At 42.3% G+C, this 22160-nt stretch overlaps 1 protein-coding gene across 2 annotated transcripts in view; it reads left to right on the plus strand.

Annotated features, from left to right (window-relative positions):
- plpp3 (phospholipid phosphatase 3) overlaps positions 1–16842 on the plus strand; it is a 29139-nt gene extending 12297 nt beyond the window's left edge. Inside the window, exons 2-7 of one of the 2 annotated variants that reach the window (XM_079245050.1) lie at positions 1297–1451; positions 4675–4767; positions 6422–6609; positions 6722–6779; positions 10098–10274; positions 14698–16842. In XM_079245050.1, coding sequence (XP_079101176.1) covers positions 1297–1451; positions 4675–4767; positions 6422–6609; positions 6722–6779; positions 10098–10274; positions 14698–14826 — 800 coding nt within the window. In that variant the 3' untranslated portion in view covers positions 14827–16842. Of the gene's footprint in view, positions 1–1296; positions 1452–1824; positions 1983–4674; positions 4768–6421; positions 6610–6721; positions 6780–10097; positions 10275–14697 lie in introns of both variants that reach the window. The other variant, XM_079245049.1, reaches the window with a different exon arrangement.
- Positions 16843–22160: the final 5318 nt, after the last annotated feature.

Raw genomic sequence — 22160 nt, forward strand, 5'->3', positions numbered from 1 at the left:
TCCACCTCCTGAGCCACGGCTACCCTGAGGCTTCGTCATCATCTGCAAATTGTGTTTCTCTAAAATATCAGGTATTGCTTTTTGAAGATTTTTTCATGGCTTTATCACACCACTGTGGACACTGTTTAAATGTCCACTCATTGATCTGATACACACCTAAGACAACACTTTCTTCTTCTGAAATTAGAGCCTTGCTGAGGCTGCACGTCTCACCAGCATGCATGAGAAAAGTGTTTCGAGGTCCTCGAGAAGTTCACACTGGTATTTTTCTGGAAAGATCGGTAACACGATCTCTAAACTCTCATCACCGCTGAGACGACAGCCGCGGCCGCATCAGGAACATTCATAAGCAGATATCTAACTTTTACCCTGCTGCAAGAAAAAAAAGCCCCTGTGATGCGAGCCAACCACACGAAACCTCGTGTGGGAATGGTTTTGGTTCAGCCTGACGCTGAACATATATGACGGTGTGTCTGCATGCAGCTCTTCAGGAAGCCATCGTGTTGTGAGATCTTTCCATTTATGAGCAAAAACGCTGGTGCATCTATGAGCCAAAACATGCTGTCATGTGAAAAAAAATCCCCCAGAGATGAGTGGGCTTTGACTTTTTCTTTATATTCTCACATTTTTAACAGGAAAACTTAACAGTCCAGCCCAGATTTTGCAGGCATGTATTTGTATCATTATATTCTCTTGTTGTGTGTCAGCTTTTTAAGTGTGTGTGTGTGTGTATGTGTAAGCTATTACTGAAGTAATTTGTCTAGTGGGATACTTTACTGTCCATTTGCTGTTGACATTGTTGGACAAACTTTAGATTCTCATGAAAGCTGTTGAAAGTTAATATTTCTCTACATGACCTCCTGTTCCCTTAGTAGATACTTTATCCATAAAAGGCCTTTCAGTATTACCTGAAACTCTCACACTCTTATCCAATTTCCATAACATTTCCATCATATTGCTGCCATTGTTTCTTTATCTTAAGTATTGGGCCCCTGGTTGTTCTGTCAAGAGGGACTGAAGCTCCTTCTGACCTTGTGTTACTTTGTCAACAGAAGCAGCAGGAGAGTATTTGCTAAGTAAATAACTTGTTTAATTTGAGCATGAGCTCACACACCTGTGAAGCTTTTTGTGTGTTAATATGTGTTTAAACTGTACAGCTTGCAGGTAAGTGGATTTGATGCTGTGTAACTTCCCATATCAGGTGCACTGTAGGTCATACTTATATGTACATGTGCTCATGTGTGCGTTTCATACATCTGTTCACATATGTGTGTATGCGTGTGTGTGTGTGTGTAGCTATGCTGCCGACCCTGGTTCTCCATCATACCTCTGTTCGTCCATACCAGAGGGGTTTTTACTGCAGCGACACCAGCCTGAAGTACCCCTACAAGAGCAGCACCATACCCTCTTCAGTGCTTACTACTGTTGGCTTGACACTGCCTACAGTGTCCGTAAGTCCCCCCCCCCCTTGCGCCGCCACAAGGAGTACTCGGCTGTGGAAACAAAGGGCAGAATAGGAAGGGCTCATGGTGGGGTTCATGATGTGGCCATAAAGGAGTTTGAGTGTCACATGAGCTGAGGGAAAAGTTTAAGTAATCTTTCTCTTAAGTCATAGTTTTGGAAAATCATCACTCCTTTGCTCCAAGATGTCCACACATAACCTCCTCAAGCCCATCCCTTTTCTGGCATCCCGTGGTTCCTCCAGTGCCAGCATGCTCCTTGTGCTTCTCTCCTGTTTATATCTGTGTCACTGACCGGGTTGCTTTTGTGCTTTCTTTCTTCGCTCCCTCTTCCTGTCTTTCTCTCTCTTTGTGTCTTTTGTAGCTAGCCTGCCTTTCCTGATCATTGAGACTAGCACCATAAAGCCGTACCGGCGCGGGTTTTACTGTTCGGACGAGTCCATCCGCTTCCCGCGAAAAGAGGGCGAAACCATTAGTGATGCTGTGCTTTGTGGCGTCGGCATTCTTATTGGCATCTTCTCTGTAAGTGGACCTTCACACCTCCTCTTGTTTGCTTCTTCCTTCCACATGGACACCTCACCAAAGGTTTTAGCAGTCCCTTAACATGCAGTCTTTTGAAAATAGCCCTATTTCCTACTATAAATGTGCTTCATTTGCCCCCCCCCCCCCACCCCCCACTCCATTCTCTATCATACTTTATTCTTCTGTTGCTTATTTGAGTCATTCACAGTCATTTGTAATGTCTGGTTTATTTATTACTTTGCTAAGTGAGTCAGTAGTGAGAGGCCCTTCGAGCGAAGTTAGGAAATGTATGTCGGTCTGTTTGCATGCTGACACATGCATGCCAAAGACCAAAGAGTTTTTAACAAGCTCCTGGTCCACTCTTATGCCTCTTGCTTTTATCTCCACACTCTGACTCTGTGCCCTACAATGTACTTTGGTTGAAATGCCATTGCTCTCTCCCATGACGCCGGTGCCCCACTGATAGCCTGGGGTGTCTTACTAGTTTGAAACAGCATGAAGTCTTTATTCCCATTACTGGACTCTTGCTTTAAAGCAAAAAAAAAAAAAAAAAGTAATAGCAGATTAAAGAGGGAGACCAGGCGTAGTGGAAACATGTTATAATGGCATGTGGTGGGTGCATGTCAATTAATTCTATGTGGTCAGGCTAGGTGATCTTTACAGCCCCCAGACTCTCTGTGGCACAACCCCCTCATAAGTTCTCAGACTAAACTGTCGCCTCAGCATCGTCCCTTTGCCATCAGCTTGGTGGGCACACATACACACACATATATTCACTGCACCAGCTCAGCTCTTCTGCTTATTAGAACCAGGAGACTGAGCTTGTGTTAGTTCCCTCACATGTTCACGTGTGGGCAAAGTTGGCGTGTCTTACACAGCTGTGTTCCATTAGTGGCGTCTACTGCCATACCAACACCATTCCTTTGACATGCTTGCTCCCTGTCTCAGACAAGCACACACATAAATACACATTCATGCACATGTATGCATGCACTGGTAGCAGATTCCAGTTGGAACTCTTGTTTATGTCAAATGCAAGGGAAACCCCAATAGTCTGGCGTGCAAGACGTATCCACGTCTGACAAGCCTTGTTTTTTTTGCTGTGAGAAACAGAATTTAAAGCATACACAGCGACTGCCCAAATAAACCTTTCAAATAGCTATTTACCCCTGTGGTCCGAGCGTTGGTGACCTGTCTGCTCTCAGGCACCCTGACATGCAGGAGTAAATCAAGGCAGAAAAGGTGGAAGAGATCTTTGAATGCAAACGCCAACAAGGCAAATAAACTTTTGCGACCTGAAGTAGCCTCCTGTGGCTCTAATCTCCTGCTCCGATCGGAACAATTCAATCACAATAGGGCGCACAAACAGACAATATACCACAATGTTTGTTTCTTCTGGCTGTGAGCCTTCACAGCTGACCACCCAATAAGTGAGATAGGTGTGTTTGAGTAAATTTAACAATACACACACAATAAATGAGCACAGGGATCCCTGATCTGATAAACTGGTACAATGCTTGATCTTAGTTTGGTTTCTGAAATCTCATAGATTTTTCTGATGGACATTTTTAAGGTTTCACATCTTTAGAAAACAAGAAACAAGATGCTAGAAAAAAAACAAGAACTGAGACAAGCAGGCCAACATCTTGTAAAAAAAAATCAACGCTGCAGATGGAAATTGCAGCTTCAGGTCAGAAGAGAATAAAAATAGGGTGGAGAGATTAAAAGCAGCGTCAGCTGATTATTAATAATCTTTGTATCCAAATATATCATGTTTACATATCACATAACATATAACAAATGTCATGATCAGGAATTCATCAAAACCTGTTTAGATTGTCATGGGGGTCAAGGGTCACAACACGGAATGTGGCAGGATGATTGGATATAGGCGAAAGCCAATAGCCGTACATGTGCTCACATTTCTGTGTGCACGTGATGTTCTTCACAGTATTGAGCGTCTGCTGGCTTACAGATGGGCAGGTAAATATTTTCCTGAGAGACTAGGTGGTGAGAAAGTACGCCAAAGAGTGAAGGATTGTCTGGAAGAGAGAGCAGCCGGGCTGTCAGTTACCTTTCCCGGCTGGTGGAGGATTGATTGACATCCTGGTGCCTCGAGCACTGGCTTGGCGTGAGCCCCTTTAGAGTAGTTGAGGTCTTTCCATGGGGCCTAACAGTAGTTAAAACCACCTGGCTAGAATACCACAGGAGTCAAGGTTAGTCTAGTGGACTTAAGCAGTATAGCAGATGATGTAGAGTAAATCATTCTTCTATCAAAGCCAGGTCAGTCTGACTGATGCCTACTCAGTCGAGACGATTAGCTTGAACTTTAGTGTTTTTCTTGTTCCGTTGCCTCCAATGCCGTCATTATCATTCATAAAGACTGCATCATATCACTGACTCATCCAGACTGCCTGAGGGAAAGGCAGGCCATGCTCATTCTGTATGTTTGTCTGTGTGTTTCTGTCATTCATTCTCCCATCTGTATTTCACCCATCCTTTCTGTTCCATCTTATAATTCATCCTGGATTTTAATTTCATTTCATGCATGAAACATTCTGATGATAATACTTTCCTGCATGTTTTTTTGTTTATAGTACTACTTTACCACTCTGAGATTCAGCAATATAAGCAAGTCTTTATAGATCTAATATGTGTTTTCTGTGTATCTGAAAAAAAACGTTTCTTTTAGATTGCGATTGGAGAATGCTACAGGATTCACCAACTACGTGAGGGAACCAAGTCATTTGTTGGGAATCCTTATGTTGCAGCTCTCTACAAACAGGTGAGCTCTGTTTAAGAGTAATTGTCAAACATGGTTACTCTAAACATATATAGTTGACAGTTCAGTAAACCTTTCCCTTAAGTGATATTTGGCTTGTCATAACTTTGACATTGTGGTTTCTTACTAAAAGGAGGGCAAACTGCACCTTTCCTCTGGTGAGTGGGGAAAAACTGCGGGAATGCTGACGCAAGTTAAAATGACAGACTTAGACCAATCAATAAAAAGAAAGCTGTAAACATATTTATCAATTTGTTCACGGTTACTTTCAAAAGCAGAATTATCTCCATAAAAACCTATATGTGTGTTTTAAACCTTTGAGTCCATATGCATATTTTGAGGCCCCTCCTTAAAAACTGCATGACTTTATTGAAATAAGTGTATCTGAGCAACCATAAGGTCAGTTTGCGTTTTAGAGTCATAGTAAAAACAAAACACTTGTAATATTTGTGATATAAATTCATGAATACATGTCAGCATGTTTGTTACTGGTAAAGAACAAATAAAGATAGCACAGAGAAAACATGCAAAGAAGTTTGTAGGTTGCTTTAAAAAAGAACTTTTAGAGTGAATGAATGTATGTCCCTGATGCAGCTATAGCTATGAACATTTATCAAATCATAGTGCAACATGTGAACATATCTCAGCAAAGGGCAGCTGTGATGAAGTGAAAAAAACTAGATATTTGAGGTTTTTATTATTGACATTTCAGACGAGGTTTAAATATTGCAAAGAAAAAATGGGAAAGAAAAAAAACACTACCACACAGTTCCAGTGGGTCATCATTTAAAGGTGTAGCTTAAGCAAGAGTATATCTATATTTGTTTTTTGCTTGTTTGTTTATTTTTAAGAAAATACCTAGCTTGATTTACCTTCGCACTCCAAACTTTGTAAAGTCTGGCATGTATAGCTAACTGGCTTACTGTAACAGTTATAGCATTTCAGGGCTAGCACATCGACAAACTATGTTATGCTAACTCTTCAACTATAACATGTAGGTTTATTTTTACATGGTAAAAATCAACTTAGCTTGTTTTACTTTCACACTCCAAACTTTGTAAAATCTAGCATGTTTGGCTAACTAGCTTACTGTAACAGTTATAGCATTTCAGGACTAGCACATCGACAAACTCTGTTATGCTAACTCTTTAGCCATAACATTTAGGTTTATTTTTACATGGTAAATAGTTTATGTCAAAAGTGCATTGTTAAGACAAAACTTGTGTGAAAATTAGTCACTTTGATACAGTAGAAATTCAGCCCCTGATTGTGTTAACAGTTAACATAGGACGTTAGCAAAGCAGCCCCTTTAGCTACAAAATCATAATGTCTTACATCAGAAAAGAGATTTATGCTCTAAACATTTTTAAGGTATAAATCAAACCATTATTACTGGGGGTTCAAGGATTTAACAGCTCAAAAGGGTCACAGAAGTTTATGGGCTGGGGATCTTGCCAAAGGATAACAAAACCTCATGAGCTTTTTTTTCCTTATGTGTTCTCATCATGTTAAGGCAGCCAGTCATCGGTTATTAAATGAGTAAAATATTACATGGTAATTCTATGTCACATATAGGTTTGCTGATGTGCAAAAATGACGTGCAATAATTACTGCAAAGTGATGCTAGGTCTAATTATTATTATGTGTCCTTTTCCAGATAGGTGTGTTTTTGTTCGGCTGTGCCGTCAGCCAGTCATTCACAGACATCGCCAAGGTGTCGGTGGGCAGGATGAGACCCCACTTCTTAGATGTGTGTCGGCCAGATTTCTCCACCATCAACTGTTCACTGGGATATATCACTAACTATACTTGCACTGGTGAAGACAGCGACGTGCAAGAGGCCAGGTTTGTGGAAACATCAGTACATGCTTATTATACATTATCCTTTGAGTGTTGGAGACTGTCTTTAACATTTATATTGGGAACAATGGACAATAGAGAATATTTCTGTTCACAGGAAATCCTTCTTCTCGGGACATGCCTCTTTTTCCCTGTATACCATGCTCTACCTGGCTGTAAGTAATCATTATTCTCTCCAATATTTAGTCATATGCCACACACATAGTGAAGATCACTGAAACAACAGCTCACTGGTGGTGGAGGGAGTTATGGGAAGGCTGGGCTCTGATTAGGGGATTTGCTGTTTCGGGAAAAAGGAAAAAGATTGTTTTGAGCCGCTGCTACACCTCTTCTCCTTCATCTCCTCGCTCGGTCTTACGCTCCTTTTAAAGCCTGGGAGATATGGATGGATGCACTCCACCTGCTTTCTTCAGAGCAGCTGCATGTGCGCTTCCTGTTCTCTCCCTCTCACTCCACCTGTTGTGGGTGTCTGGTGGAGCTTAGCACCCCCAGAGGCATGTCATGCCTCAAACAGTCTAATTACACACACAGACAATTGCTAGATTATAGCTTCCCAGTCATCTCTTCCCCTTCTTCCTCTGTTTACTGTTTCAACTTGACTTTGCAGCTTACAAAGAAGAAAAATGGGAGGAGAGAGTCCATGTTTTGGGTCTGGCTGGCTTGGTTATAAGGTGGCTGTAGTTCTCACAGTGGATTGACAGTTAAAGTTTTGGTGCGGGTGTTCCCCAGCCTCTTGGTGAACTTAGAGGCACACTCTGGTCAGAGCGAGGAGAAAACCTGCATAAAAAGCAGAGAACGGCGATGTGCTGAATCCAGACCACAGCATGACACACTAGCCGGAGAGCAGCTCTCCAGCTGTGGTAAAGTAAGGACTGTGGCCAGAGGAGGCCGGTCCAAACACCAGGATGGAGACCAGCTGAGGACTGGAGGAGAACAGCTTGAGGGTGGTGTTTTTGAATACAAATCCAGCCTGAAACAAAGGCCACAATGAAGGAATTCCCAGTGGAAAACCTGTCATGTGAAATCATGGTTTCACTCCCACTCTCCTTGAAAATAGAGTCTTCTTGTTCTGTCCAAGAGCAGCTAAGATCAGAAGGGTGTGAAGGTGGATATGCCCTGAAAGCAAAATCACCAGCTGGATAAACATAATGTAGCCAGGAACAAACCAATGCAAGCAGCTGAGGAGGCATTCCTCTGTTTCCTTGTCTTGTCTGAGAACTCAGAGATTTCGAGACACAAAATCCTTCTTTTTCTCAACGGTCCACTTTATATTTGCTTTAGTTTACTTGCTAGCCACTTGCTCGATGCAGTTGCCAGGTAACCAACAGGAAGTTGTTGCCCCTTAGAGGAAGTAGACCAAACAGAAACAGACTAAGTCTGGCTGTTTTTCCTTGTTACCAGTTTGTATAAGCTCAGCATACTGGTTTTTTTAGTTATGACTAAAAGAAATGAAACTGATTGACAAACAAGAAATTGTTCATTAAAATTGCTATCAGGTAGTGCTAATCTTTCATCTCCACCCCCCCACAAGCCCCATTAATTGGCAAGCTTTTAATGTGCAGAACTTCATTTCCTGTCAAGTTGCATCTGTGACTGATGTGGTTAGCGCTGAGCCCCAACAGTGCTGCAGCTTTCCGAGATGGCACACAGATAACTGGCGCAGACCACACAGCATGGTGCAAAGTGACACCACAACAACAAAGCAAACATACACATTCAATATTAGTATATGCACGTTCAGTTCACTAGCAAAGGGTTTATTCTTAGCTAAGTGGAAAACAGAATGTATTGCTGAAGGAATCAGTCTCAACGACTGCACTGTTGTTTCACAGCACAATGTGAACTAGGAGAAGCGAAAACAGTGGGACACAAAGATAGAACCCACATTCTGATGTTTTCTCACTTTGTTGTGTTTGTTTTTTCCCATATAACACTCAGTCTGAGTCAAAGCAAGGCAAACAGAGCGTGAAGGTCTCAGTGGAATAAACTGGATTCCTTTAGAAACCACCAGACTCCGTGCCGCTCTCGTCTGCTGCCATGGGAATCTGTTGGGCTTTTGTTGTGCTTTAAGTGTCGTGTTCCTCAGATCCTCAGATTGTTTGAGACAAATTCTGGGAGGACGGCTGGAGTTGGGAAGGCAGACGGCTGATTGTGTTGAAGATTTTAAAAGGGTGACTTGAGATTTCAAACACTTATCTGGAGTCAGTGTGTGCGACTCCTGATGACTTGGAGAGGGTTATCTGGGTGAACGCACTGCCCTCCTGTTAGACAGGGTCATGTTGCTTGGCAGGTCACTGTAACTTCTTGTTTTGACTACATTCAAGTCAGCCTCATGCTGTATCAATGCTGCCTTAAAACAGAGAAGTTTAGAAGCAGTGCATGACTGCAAGCCGTCTGACTTCAGTTCTTATCAGCAGTCCTTGCCGGCTACCTGAGAAGCATGCTAAAGGAAGCTGAAGCCTAAACATCCCTGCCAAAGAGGAGGGGAGCAAGACTAGAAGGGATGGGAGGGATTGCTTCCTCTACCCCCATCAGGAGAAGAACAATGACTGTGTCTTTGAGGAAGTATGAGGGAGATTTACGTCCACACCTAGAACTGCCCGTAATTTGTTACCCTGTTTGATTATATGACACAAGCATGGTGGTATGGGCTGGGTGACTTTCGGCTGAGGCTGCCCCTCTGTCTCTCGGTGTGACAGAGAGGAAGTTATGGGTATGAGCGGTACAGAAACACAGGATGTCTGAGGAGCCTGGTGTGACCTCACCGCTCTGTATGTTGAGTGGTTGACGAAAAAGCAAACCGCTTTTGGTGTGTTTGCACTCCTGAGTGACTGAAAAGTGGCCTTGGGAGTTATTTGTTCCTGATTTGGTTCCCCCTCAGTCTTTGTCATGACCCAGAAAATGGCCGACGCAAAAGCAAAAGGAGGGTTTGCACATGAGTTTAGTCTGGTGTTTGCTCTAATAGAGGGTAGCGAGTTCATCCCAACAACATTTTGGATCAAGTTTAAAAGAGTATGTGCGGGATATAGGTGTGTGAGTCTGTGTGTGTAAGTGTGTGTGTCTTCCTTGCTTTTCTGTGGTCATGTTGTTTTTACAGCTGGGATGTTTAACCATGAATCAGTCATGTCCGGGTCTCAGGCAGTCAGATTGTGGAAGAGTGTCTGCGTTTCCCTGTCGGTTCGGCAAGCTTGCCCACTTTGATTCAGTCTAGACCTCTCAGACATCAGTAACACACACACACACCGACACATGCTGCAGGTGTAAGGTTAAAAGGGCAGTGCAACATATTGTAACCTATATGAATGTCTCCAGCCAGGTGTGTAAATGTGTGTGTTTAGGTTGTTACTGACAGGGAACATTAATGCTAACTTCGGTTAGCATTAATCATAGGTTTTTATTATTTACCTCCATGCTTTCTGTGCATGTGTGTGTGTTTTAACTTTGTCCTCCTCCTCTTTCCATCTTTTTTCCAGTTGTACATCCAGTCCAGGTTCACGTGGCGCGGCGCTCGCCTCCTGCGCCCGTTGCTCCAGTTTACCTTGTTGATGATGGCTTTCTACACCGGCTTGTCACGCGTCTCCGACCACAAGCACCACCCGACCGATGTCCTGGCGGGCTTTGTGCAGGGAGCCCTGGTGGCATACTGCATAGTGAGTGACATACAGAACACGCCATCATCCATGCAGAAAAAGGGGAAAGTAAAGTTTGGAGCTTTATTTAAATTGCACCAATTTACAACAAATGTCACTTTACAGACATAACCAATTCAAACCAAGTGGTTATAATCCAATTAAAAAATAAACAAACTAAGAAATCAGTTCAAGTTATAACAGTTCATACAAGCCAGGCTCTACTTCCCAGTCTTCCTATAAAGTTTTAAAAGCCACCTTTTTTTTTTAGAGGAATCCTTTGGGCGACGCAAATTTCTGATACAGATTTCCTCCTCAAATCACCTTTTTTTTACGCTTTTCCCATCTAGTTTACATGAAAAGACGAAACGTTGCAGGCAGTGAAGTGAAGAGAGGTTGATTCCCTTTAATGAATAACACATTTCTTGGAGCCAGGCCCCTTTTTCAGAAGTGTGTGTGTTTCTGTAGCGTCTGCGTGTTAGTGTGAGTGCATGTTCTGCAACCTTCATCACTGCTTGTGTGACATCAGGGCGGTTGCCAGATGATTTTCGTAACCCTCATCATTACACCGAGCGAAGATGGAGCCAAGGAAAATTGAATTTGGGTCAAGAGGGAAGCAAGGCGGGGGGGGGGGGGGGGGGGGGGGGGGGTATAAAAGAGGATTAGGCTTGTGAAACTGGCATGAGGCTGTTAATTATTTTGGGGGTTTTTTATTTATTTTTATTTGGTGGCTCTGGTTCTGTCAGCACAGCGGGCTCCTGCTGAACTCACACACACTCCAGAAACCTTTACCTTTATACAGCACCCAGATCACTGACATGGAAAGAGTCAGCTTCATAAAATTAAGTGAGACCTTCGCGGTGGCGCCTAGGCAGACGTTGGCACACGCAGAATCACACGCAGCATGACGAACTTCATGGTTTTTTTTAAGGGATTTGTGAGCAGAAATCAGAGCGAAACAAAAGACTGTAATGCAACACAGAAACTGGGCTGAACCAGCTGGGTGTATCGCCTTGACGACATCGTCCCTAACAAGTCAGAAAATTCTGTTTTCAGAGAAAATCTCAGCGTATGAGCCCATCTTCTGACTGGGCAGGGGGCGAAGAGGGAGGGAAGTGACAGGAGAGAGGAGCCTTGTCCGCATCTTGGCTTGGGATGAGCGTGGGTTTAATCCAATTCAGCTATTCCACCAGCAGGGAGACAGACAGCTTAATGCTCACTTTATTCACATCCTCACATGTATACACGCACATACACACTGTCAAACCCCTGCCGATCAAGAGGACGAGGTTAGTTTTCACAATCCTCCCTGTCTGATTCGCCCGCTCCTTGGTGAAACACACATCTGGAAGTACTTTCGCTCTTCTGTTTCGGCTTCTCAGTAAGCAGCAGAGCAGAAAGGACCTGACAGGAGATGAGTAGAAGCGTAAAGAAGGAGAGAGGAAGCCTTTGTGGCTCAGAAGTGCCAGTCTAAAATCAAGGTGTGAACATCTTTAGACCTTTAGATGACAGCTGTAGTAACCACAAGTATGAAGGGACAAGCTGTGTTTAAAGAGCAGATGATCCAACCTGGGTTTGTGTACATGCGCCCAATTTTAGATGTAAGGTTTGGATTTGAAGAGCAAAAGAAGACATGGCTGGAAGCGGTCTCACAGTGGGATTGTTGCTCTGAGTGTCTCAGCTGAGTTATAGAGACATTAAAGAATGTTTTCCTCTCCAAATGCATTTCAGTAACTCACTTATCTCACCTAACGAGTCCACTGTTGCTGTTCTTGCATCTTTCCAGAGTTTCTTCTTTAACTTAGTCACAGCAAATAAACAATACGAATGTTTACAGATATATTCATACATGGAGGCCTGTTAGGCTGTGGTTGGTAAATAAACCACTGCTGTAACCTTTTCATTACAACCCACACCTGCAAGTGTACTACTGGCAATCAGAGGTGGCAATTCCTGGTCCAGAAAGTAAAAGTCCTGCCATGTTTTTGGATCTACCTGTACATTTAGAACAGGTGTTTTCATTAACAGGCTGGTTTACCTGGCAGATGAACTCTACTCATTAAATTCAGCTGGTTTGGTGACTGGTCGGAATTGCTGCCGGACAGGACTTTTACTTTCTGAACCAGGAATTGCCACCTCTACTGGTGATCCAGTCGTAAGCTTTATCACCATCCGGTGGTAACGAAGAGGTGAAAGTATCTCCCCTTACAGCCACTGACGGGACTTTGAGCCAAACACTGCAGCCTTCAGAGAATCAGGATAATTACAACAGAAACTGTCCGACCTGGTACTTCATGTCACACGCAGCTCCTACCGCTCACAAGTCATGCTAAAGTTTAAAGGAACCAGTTAATGACCAAGTTTATTTTTCTAAATGAATGCACAGACTTCTGTGGAATATGAGAGCACACAGAAGGCATCTGCTGGTGTATTGTGACATTCAGAACTGGTTTTATGTGTGCAGACAAGTTCACAGTTTCATTATTTGGTATGTAAACAAGGTCCAGTGAATAATTTTTATTTATTTTTATTTTGACATGTGAAGTTTACTTCCTGTGTGACTCAGCATTCTTAGTATGTGTGGGATGATCATTTCATCGTAATTAAAGACAGACGCCCACAACTAGCTTGCATTTACACGCTTTTAAAGGTCCTGCTGTTTTGGTTCCAGGTGTGAATGAATTAAGGTGAGAAACTGCTGAGTTGCATTACCCAACACAATGGAGTGCTGGAGGCTTTGTATGTCTTTGTGTAATCACTGGCAGGAAGGGGTGAGGTCACGATAAGCCCTCCACCGTGGCAGTTCAGGGGCGATAGGTTGGGAGTTTGGGTGACGCAGCAAGCGGGATCCGCTGCGATTGGATGCTGATGGGAAACGAGCGAGGACTGTTTCCCATGATGGCTCGCATGACTCTGAGAGATATGACATCACATCCTTTCCGTTCTCCTAATCACACCGTTATAACGCGCATGAGACAGGTCATGTGGAAACGGAAGCATTTACTTTCATTACCGGGTCAGTGGTAATGCTCATTGTGCAGTTTGTAAATGTCAAGCTGTCGCGGAGGAGAATGTGTCTGTGTGGAGCCCGGCGCTAAGAATGAGGCGTATAAATAGGTCAGTGACTACATGTCCAGCATTTGTCCAGTAAACACAGATGAACTCTGAAACTCCAGCTTGCTTTTTCACAATCAGACATTTCCCAAATGAAAGCACCATGAAATACACCCGAGTTATGCGTTTTGTCTTCCCATGGGAGCCGGAGCCCACTCAGTTGTCTCTGATGGTTTTACCTCCGTGGTAAACGCCCCAGCTTGTTCTGGACCGGCTACATGCAAAGAAAAGCTGCTTCGCCTGCCAGTCATGTGTGTGTGTTTGCATGTGTTTGTGTGTGTTTGCCTGCAGTTTAAAGTTGCTGCTGCTCATTGAGTGACCCCAGACCCCTGAAAGCAGAAACGGTGGAACTGGACAGTAGTTTCCATGTTTCCCGCTTCCTGTCCATTCCGTGCCCATTTTCCTGTTTGACATATGATGTCATCATGATCTCAGGAAGAGATTTCCCCTCTTACTGTTTTTTTTTTCTCTCTCGCTTTTCCTTTGTTCACCACCATGAACCATGAATGCTGACCTCAAGCTCTTGGCGTATTTTAGAGGATGATTGTTCATGTTTCATAAATTCAGAAATATTCGGTTGAGCCATACTTGCATCGCCATCCTCAGATTACTCATCGTTGCTAGTTTGGGATTGTCCAGAATGTGCTGGAGAAGGATGATAAGAACATGTGGGTGTAAACTTATTGCGCTGCTGTTCAGACCTGCCACAGTTTATCAGGATCCAGCTGACTGGTTTTTAGTCTGGAGGATTTCCTTTTCGCTCCCACTCTAACTTGTGATGAATTAGACGCTGATCATGCTGTAATTATTATGTTAGCAAGCGTTGGTCATGTTTCCGCCATCTGCAGCTTGATCAGTCATATGTTTTGTCATATTGGAATTTTCTTTCCATTTTTCCCAAAGGTTCATGAACTTTCTCTAAATAAGAAGTATATGTGTGCAACTCGTGCCAGTTTGGCACTTTTCTTCAAACTTTTAAAAGATCTGGGGTGAAATTAAGAAATAAATGTGGTTGGTTAAAAAAAACAAACAAACCCCATAATGAAATAGTTATGTTCAGACATATCAACAGAGACAGGTTAAACATGCAGTATGGAAGCCATGACACAGCCTCATACATTTACATTTAAACAGATTAAGTTAGGAGGGATTCTATTAATGTAATTTAAAAAAAAAAAAAAGTCTTTTTATGCTTATTTTATGCTATTATCATAGCATAAGCCATGTCTTAAAACACATAAAACCTAAAAGAAAATGTGTCCTTATTTAGTCACCTCCTCTGTCTTTGCTGCAACGCCTCCTCAACTTTCTGTCCCTCTGTGTCCGACAGGTCTTCTATGTCTCTGACCTGTTCAAGCCCAGGGTGAAGCTGGCCACACCCCCGCCCTCCCCAATCAAGAAGGAGCTGCTCTCATCATCCGACATCATCGACAGGAACAACCACCACAACATGGTGTGAGGGAGGCTTCGTCTCCTTCCCGTCATCGAGGAGCCAATCACAGCGCTGCTCACCTCCCATCGGACAGTAGAATGTAGTGACAAGAGACTGTAGCTGCCTCTTAAATGGCATTCTCCTCCCTTTCGCTGTGCCCTGCAAGGCACGCGGTGGACCAGGGTGTCAGATTTGAGATTTGCACAGCAGAGTCCACTTTCACTATTCAGACTTATTACTCGCTATTAACTACTAATCAACATTTGAGCCCAAACAGAGAAGAATTGAAGAGCTAAACAACTAGAGGAAAGGAGAAATTGATGACTCGGCAGGCGGAGCTGAAGGTTTTGAGGTTTTAGGACTGTAACCACACGAAGGGGAAAACGTGAAGAAAAAGTCCATTAAAAAAGAAAACGAGAAAAAAAAAAAAAAAAGACAAACCCCCTGCCTATAGGGAAAGAGAGATTCTTACCCTCTGAACTCTCTGTGGCCTTGGAGCACCGTAGGACAACAAGAACTTCCTGAGCCAAGGGAAGGATATTACTGCATTAGTTAGCAGCATAGACATATTAACAGTATAGAAAAATATAACTTATAGCACTGTTTTAACTTCATTGTCCACGATCACCACTCGCTGCCTGAGATGTTTACCGGAAAAAAAACTTGATAGTGCTGAATTTATGAGACAGAAACATCACCTTCTGAGCTGATAAATAAATAACCGAGTGCCAGCAGGAAGCTGCAGGCGTCACACGCCGAGCTTGCTTGGCTTTTTAGAAACTCCAAACCCTCCAACCTCACATATGTCCGTCTCCTGATCAGCACATCAAGCTTTTTGGCAGTGGACTATCAGCGCGGCCCAAACCCGGGATGTTGCAGTTCTTGAGTTTAGATGTAGTAACTGGGGTGACTTATTCTGTGGAAGGAGGGAGGCAGACCTCCCAGCAGACCCGGCGCCTGGATGAGAGGTGTGGCTGTGCCGTGCCACTTCCGGGTGTTTGGGCCACCTGTTCAGATTCCTAAATAGGAAGGTTGACTGGTGAATGGAGTGAAGGGGTGTGGTCTGTCACCATGGAGACGGGGTGATGATTTACAGCTAAACTGGCACATTATTTTGGGATGATATGGGCTCTTTCCGCTGGCAGGGAGGGGCTCTCACCCACCCAATCACTCATTGGCAATGGATGTTTGTCTCTCACTATGTGTGTGTGTGTGTGTTTTGTCTTGTGCTTGTGCGGGTACGCTTGTTATTGTTCTTGAGTGTGATTTCATGTATGCATGTGTAGGAGCGCTGTGACCTGAAAAAAGGAACCCCCCCCCCTACATTGATAAACTGTGTGTGCGGTAGCTAACGCACACACGCTGTCAGCTGTGCCAAGTGTGTGTGTGTGTGTGTGTGTGTCTACGTGTGTGTCTACGTGTGCCACTGTGTGTCAGAGAACAGGTGAACATTATAAAACTGTGGATCTAATACTTTCTTTCTCTGCTAAGAAGCATCTTTAACCTCGCATGTTTATAGCCTGTCCTGTATAATCACTAACATGTTGTATAGTACCACACACTGCGGTCCTTTTTATTTACAGCCTCCTCAGATATCCTCATCCAACAACACACGCCGCCATGTTGCACATCTTTTTCATTGTATAGTCCGTCCTATCATTTCACAAAGCCGTTTTCACTCTTTTTATAAATATATAAATAATGTATAGATCACTGAAATTAACTCTGTAAGATATTGTTTCTTAACATGTTTAGACATATCCACTATGATTACAGACCTGTGTTCTTTACAAAATGCTGCTTAAAAAGCATCAATTTGACAGATCTTTGTATCTAGATAACTAAACTATTGTAGAATGTAATAGTTACATTTGTAATATGCATTAAAAAAAAAAGTACACCCTCAATTGTATTGAAATTCAATATTAGTATTTTTATATTGTCTCATTTTTTGTACAAAAGAAATAGTAGCAATGCTGTTTTTTTTTCTGCTAAATGTACTTAGCTCCATTATATGTGCTTTTAAATAAAAAGCTCATTATGAACACACCTTTGGCTTAATGTGTTTTGGCACTGGATGGTGGGAATTTCGTCATAATGACTCGATTCTGCACATCTCTTCTTTTTCATGTACAACACATAACACAAAAAGTTAAGTGTGTATAACTTTTTGTTATACACACTATATATATATATACATATATATATATATATACATATATATATACATATATATATATATATATATATATATATATATATATATATATATATATATATATATATATATATATATATATATATATATATATATAAATATGAGACATTTTATCATTTCTCGGAAATAGCTCATTTTGAGTAAGAAACACATGAAAAAAGTTGGAAAAGGGGCAATAAAATGCTTTAAAAGTATCTGAGACACATGGCAACCAACTGGATGAGCATTCAACAGGTCAGTAATGTGACTGGTATAAAAGGAGCACTTTAGAGAGGCAGAGTCTCTTAGATGTAAATATGGGCAGAGGCTCGCCAATGGGCGACGAACTGCATATAAACATTGTGGAATAATGTCAGAAAGAATGCAACTTAATGTAAAGTTTAGAAGACTTTGCAACACGGTCCAACCCACAGAGCAGATTACACAATGCACAATGCAGGAATTTGGCGAAGGTAATTCATACTAGTCTGAGGCAAAGTAGAAATCTGAGAGTACAAAATAAATACTCGGGACCATCCTGGATGTCAGCAGCAGACAGTTGAAAAGCCTGCATCTCTGATGGTAAGGTGTTGCTTTAGTAACTATGGCATGGGCAGCTTCCACGATTGTCAAAGTCTTCATCAACGAAGAAAAGCCCATTAAGCTTTTAGAGCAACGTCTGTTCCCATCCAGGCAACATGTCTTTCAGGGAAGGCCTTGCAGATTTCAGCAAGACAACGCTAAACAATCCATCACAACAATATGGCTTCACCAGAGAAGAGTGTTGAACTAGTCTGCATGCAGTCCAGACCTTTCACCAACAGAAAACATTAGTAGCATCATGAAATAAAAAATCCAGCAACAAAGCTCCAGGATTGTTGAACAGCCAAATACCTCCATCAGGCCAGGACAGGGAAACATACATCTCTTTAAACACTAACAACTCTCCTCACTGTGGAGATGTTAACAGACAGTTGTTAGAAAAGAGCAGATGTTACATAAAGGTTAATATCAGCATATTCCAACTTTTCAGAGATGTGTTGTTGTCAATAAATTCAAAATAAACTAATGTTTTACTGAAATGTTAAAATGTCTTAGTTTCAACATTTAATCTACCAGGAATAAAATAACATGGGTTTATGATATTTGAAAATCCTTGCATACAGTTAATATTATTTTCCTCATCATCCCAGCTTTTTTTGGAAGAAGGATTGTAAAGGAATCATCTAAAAAGACTGAAAAGCTCAAGTGATTATGACTTTTTTTAAATATGAAAAAGGATCTGTGTTGAGGCAGAACGACATGAGAGCTGTACTGTACTGCAATCAGAGATGCTGCGATATTCCTCATAAAAACACATCATAAGCAGCCTGTTTGTACAAACTGGCTCTGAGGAAGACAGAGTTTGTGCTTCAGACGCAGCACTGTGAGCATCAGTTAAAATCTAAATCTCTGTCCAGCGTTGGAGCGTTGGTGCTGGACAAAATCAAGTCCTTCAGGGCTTCAATCCGGCAGGTTTTTGTCGCTTTCCTGGTCCAGCACAACTGACAGACGTTTTCAAGATGCTGTTTGATGCATTTGAATTGATCAGATGTGTTGGAACAGGGAAACAACAAAACCCTGCTGGACAGCAGCCACTGAGCACTGGAGTTTGAGACCCCTGCTAGATCAGACTGCATGTCATCAGTTTATTTACTTTAGTTATTTACTTTACTTTATTTATTTATTTATTTACTGTCAATATATAAGTTGCTTTTTGACAAATTACTCACTCTGGGGTTACATCAAGGAAAGAAATTTTACTGACAACACATAGTCCGCCTTACGATGAAACGTGGAGGAAATAAAGCTGCAAAATAGAGCTGGGTGGGTATGAAATATAATAATAATAATAATAATAATAATAATAATAATAATAATAATAATAATAATAATAATAATAATACTGATTTACATGATAACTTTGTACAAAAGACACAGACAAGGAAAGAATAAAGCCCAAGGAACTGATATCATGAGCAGTGGTGAATAGATGGCGTGTGAGGAGGTTTTTAAAGCGTCCGAAGTTGGGGAAGTTAGATGGCAGCAGCATGTAATGATTTCCAGAGTTCTGCGGCTGCGGTGCCGAAAGCTCTGCCACTAAAATGTCCCGATGTGATCCATTGGGATGAGACCAGGCAGAAATCTGAGGACATATGTTTCTGTGGTGGTTCATGGCAGGAGGAGGTCAATGAGGGGAGGTTCAAGTTCGTGAAGTGAGAAGGAGGACCTTGAAGTGAGCAACGTGTTTGATTGGGTGCCAGTGGAGACGGATGAGGACAGGAATGAAGTGCTGCCAGGGTTTTGTATGTGTGAGGACTTTTGCAAGCATCATCCTGCATGTGATGGTGCCTGTCAGGGTTTTACAGGGCATCCCATGCATGAACACATTACACTGGTCACAGTTCTAAACAGGTGAATGGGGAGCTTTAGGCAACAGCATCAGGGAGTGATGGCTGGAGGGCTGACATGCTTTTTACATAGAAGAAGGCTGATTTGGTGGTGGATGTGACCCAAAGAAGAGGGTGGAGTCCAGTCTGTGGAATTTAGAGGATGGATGGATGAGAACTTTTTCCTTCCTCTGAACAAGAAGGCTTCAAACATTAGCTCTGTTTCCCAGCTGTTTGATCGAACAACAAAAGTGTAAAAATCAGCAACAAAACTCTCATCTCCCTCTAAAGACAATGAGGAGATGAGATTTACTAATGATAGATTGAATGCCTATTGATAATCACACAAAATGACTAAATGAGTCTTAGTTTCCAGGTTGGCAAAGAAGGAAAATATCAGTGTAATGATTAATTAAATTAAAAGCTTCCTAAGTAAAAAAAACAAAACAATAAAAACAGTATAAAACTAAGAGAATCATGATCTGGCCAAATGTGCTGCTGGACTAGAAGAACAGAATTGCAAAACAACTTCTTCTGCAGAGAAAAGCTGAAAAATGCATGTTTTTTAATCCTATGAGACCCGGTCCATGAAAATATGTCAAAATCTCATCCTTCTGGTTATTGTTGGGGGGGGGGGGGGGGGGGGGGGGGGGGCAGAAGACTAGTATCAGATTGTCTGACAGAATTTTGTGCAAACATTTTACCATTAAGTGATGCAAAATGTCTCAAAAACTGTATGTATCAAATATATCACATAGGGCTGTATCAAATTAAAACCTAGAAACATAAACATACAAACACACAGAGCAAGGAATAATTTGACACTGATACTAAATCCCGTAAGGTGCCTCCTTTTGGTGGCTGATTAAGTACAGCTGATTTGAGGTCAGTTGTAAAGAAAACAGCACCTAACAGAGATTTACGGTGCCTGTGCACAGCTGGTAGGCCTGAGGTCAGCCGTGCATGGCTGTAATAGTAGAGAGCCTACTGCTGAGGCAGAGAGGCCCATGTTGTGGTCTTGTTTGGCAGCAGCAGAGCTGGCAGAGGTCTGTCACAGGGAGACCAAAGCATTGCACAGTGCTCTACTGCTGTGTGTGTGTGCTGGGTATGCGTTCCTTGCCATCAAACACTGTGGAGTGCATCCACTCCCTGTGTTTATATGGCACATGACACCCTGATCTGAATATTCCCCCTTTTGTAAAACTTCAAACTGAACTTCCTGTTGGCATGCGGGAAAATTGGTAATTTGTTATGTTGGTGACGACATTTTGACACGAGTTCGATGGATTATGTCATCCTCTGAAGGCTGACAGAGTCCTCCACCCTGAGTCTTCTAAAAGTTACTCAAAACTCTCTTTGGATTGACTCAAAAGTGTGTAATGGTCCTGCTAAAAGGAAAGTTTACTTGCTCTACTGCCAACTGTGTTTCATTAAGAAATACACAGCAGTGCGAAAAGGAATTAGGCAAATAAAATTGGAAGCTAAAACAGTAAGGAGCTGTTTTCAGCAAATTTGTATCGCACTTAACCCTGGCAAAGCAACGCATCATGTAACAGCTGCTACATGTATGCAGCAGTTTTGCACTTTTCTGCTCTGCTGGACTTTGTTTGGGATTCCAGTATGATTCCGGTTTCTATTTGAGTTGAGAGGCTAACAAATAACATATGTACAGTATCCACACACCATGTAATATAACATGCTACAAATGATGACCAAGTGAGCAGAAGCAACAAAGTCTGAAAGCACTTGTAAAGTATGTCACAATTTTTAAATATATTGTAACTAAATAATACACACTGTCTGAAATCAGAATCAGCTCTGGGAGGTATCTCTACACACACACTGGGCTGCACACAGAAGTGGTTGCAGTCAAGGAGCTCGCCGTGAAATGGCCCGCTGGCAGATATGATATAAAAAGCAACGCAGCATAACAAGACTGCTACTGTAGGTGCCTCTGGTTGGGTTTGAATGCTGTAAGTGAGAGGAGCTGCGCTGCGGTGAGGGTGGCACCTCCAAGAGCAGGCCTGGAGCTCTGAGGGCCTTTTCACGCTTAGGGGAACCCAGCACATGGGGTAGCAGTTCCAGCGCACAGCAGTGTGGGCACGGCTGAGCGCCTCCTTAGGACAAGTGTGAGCAGAGACTCCATGCAGTCAAATGTTTACACGATCACTGCCTGTTTTGCTGGTTTTTAGCACACATGAGGTGTGTAGACATAATATTATCCACTCATAGGATATACATGAGACAAAAAAGGAAGCTGCTGTGTAGAAAAGAAAGAAGAAGAGAAAGAACTAAGAGGTTTTGGTGCCTCCAGAAATTGGACGATGGACTGTTTTCCACCATAACTGTAACAGAGACACGTGTAGATAAGTAGCAACAGCATTATTCACAAATAGCATTTCCTGTGTTGCTTTTTGGATCGAGCACCACAGAATGAATACCTCCTACATTCAACAAAACAGGAACATTATAGAAAATGGAGCACCCTTTCAACAAAAAGAGGATTGATTTTGCTAAGTATTAACCCAGTTTTTCATCTACAGAATAATATCTCTATCAGTGATTAAAATAAGGACAGTGGGGCAATGGATGGCTGTCAATAAGCACATGTGGAGGCAGCACAAGGATTTATGTCTCGGATTAACACCGTGTCTTTGTCTCAGCTGAGAAAATACTCATTAAGCTTTTTTGATATGAATGAAACCTCAGTCCAATAAGCGGAAAATGCTGCTAGA

The sequence above is a fragment of the Telmatherina bonti genome, assembly GCF_933228915.1.
Source record: "Telmatherina bonti genome assembly, chromosome: 8".
Taxonomy (NCBI): Eukaryota; Metazoa; Chordata; class Actinopteri; order Atheriniformes; family Telmatherinidae; genus Telmatherina; species Telmatherina bonti.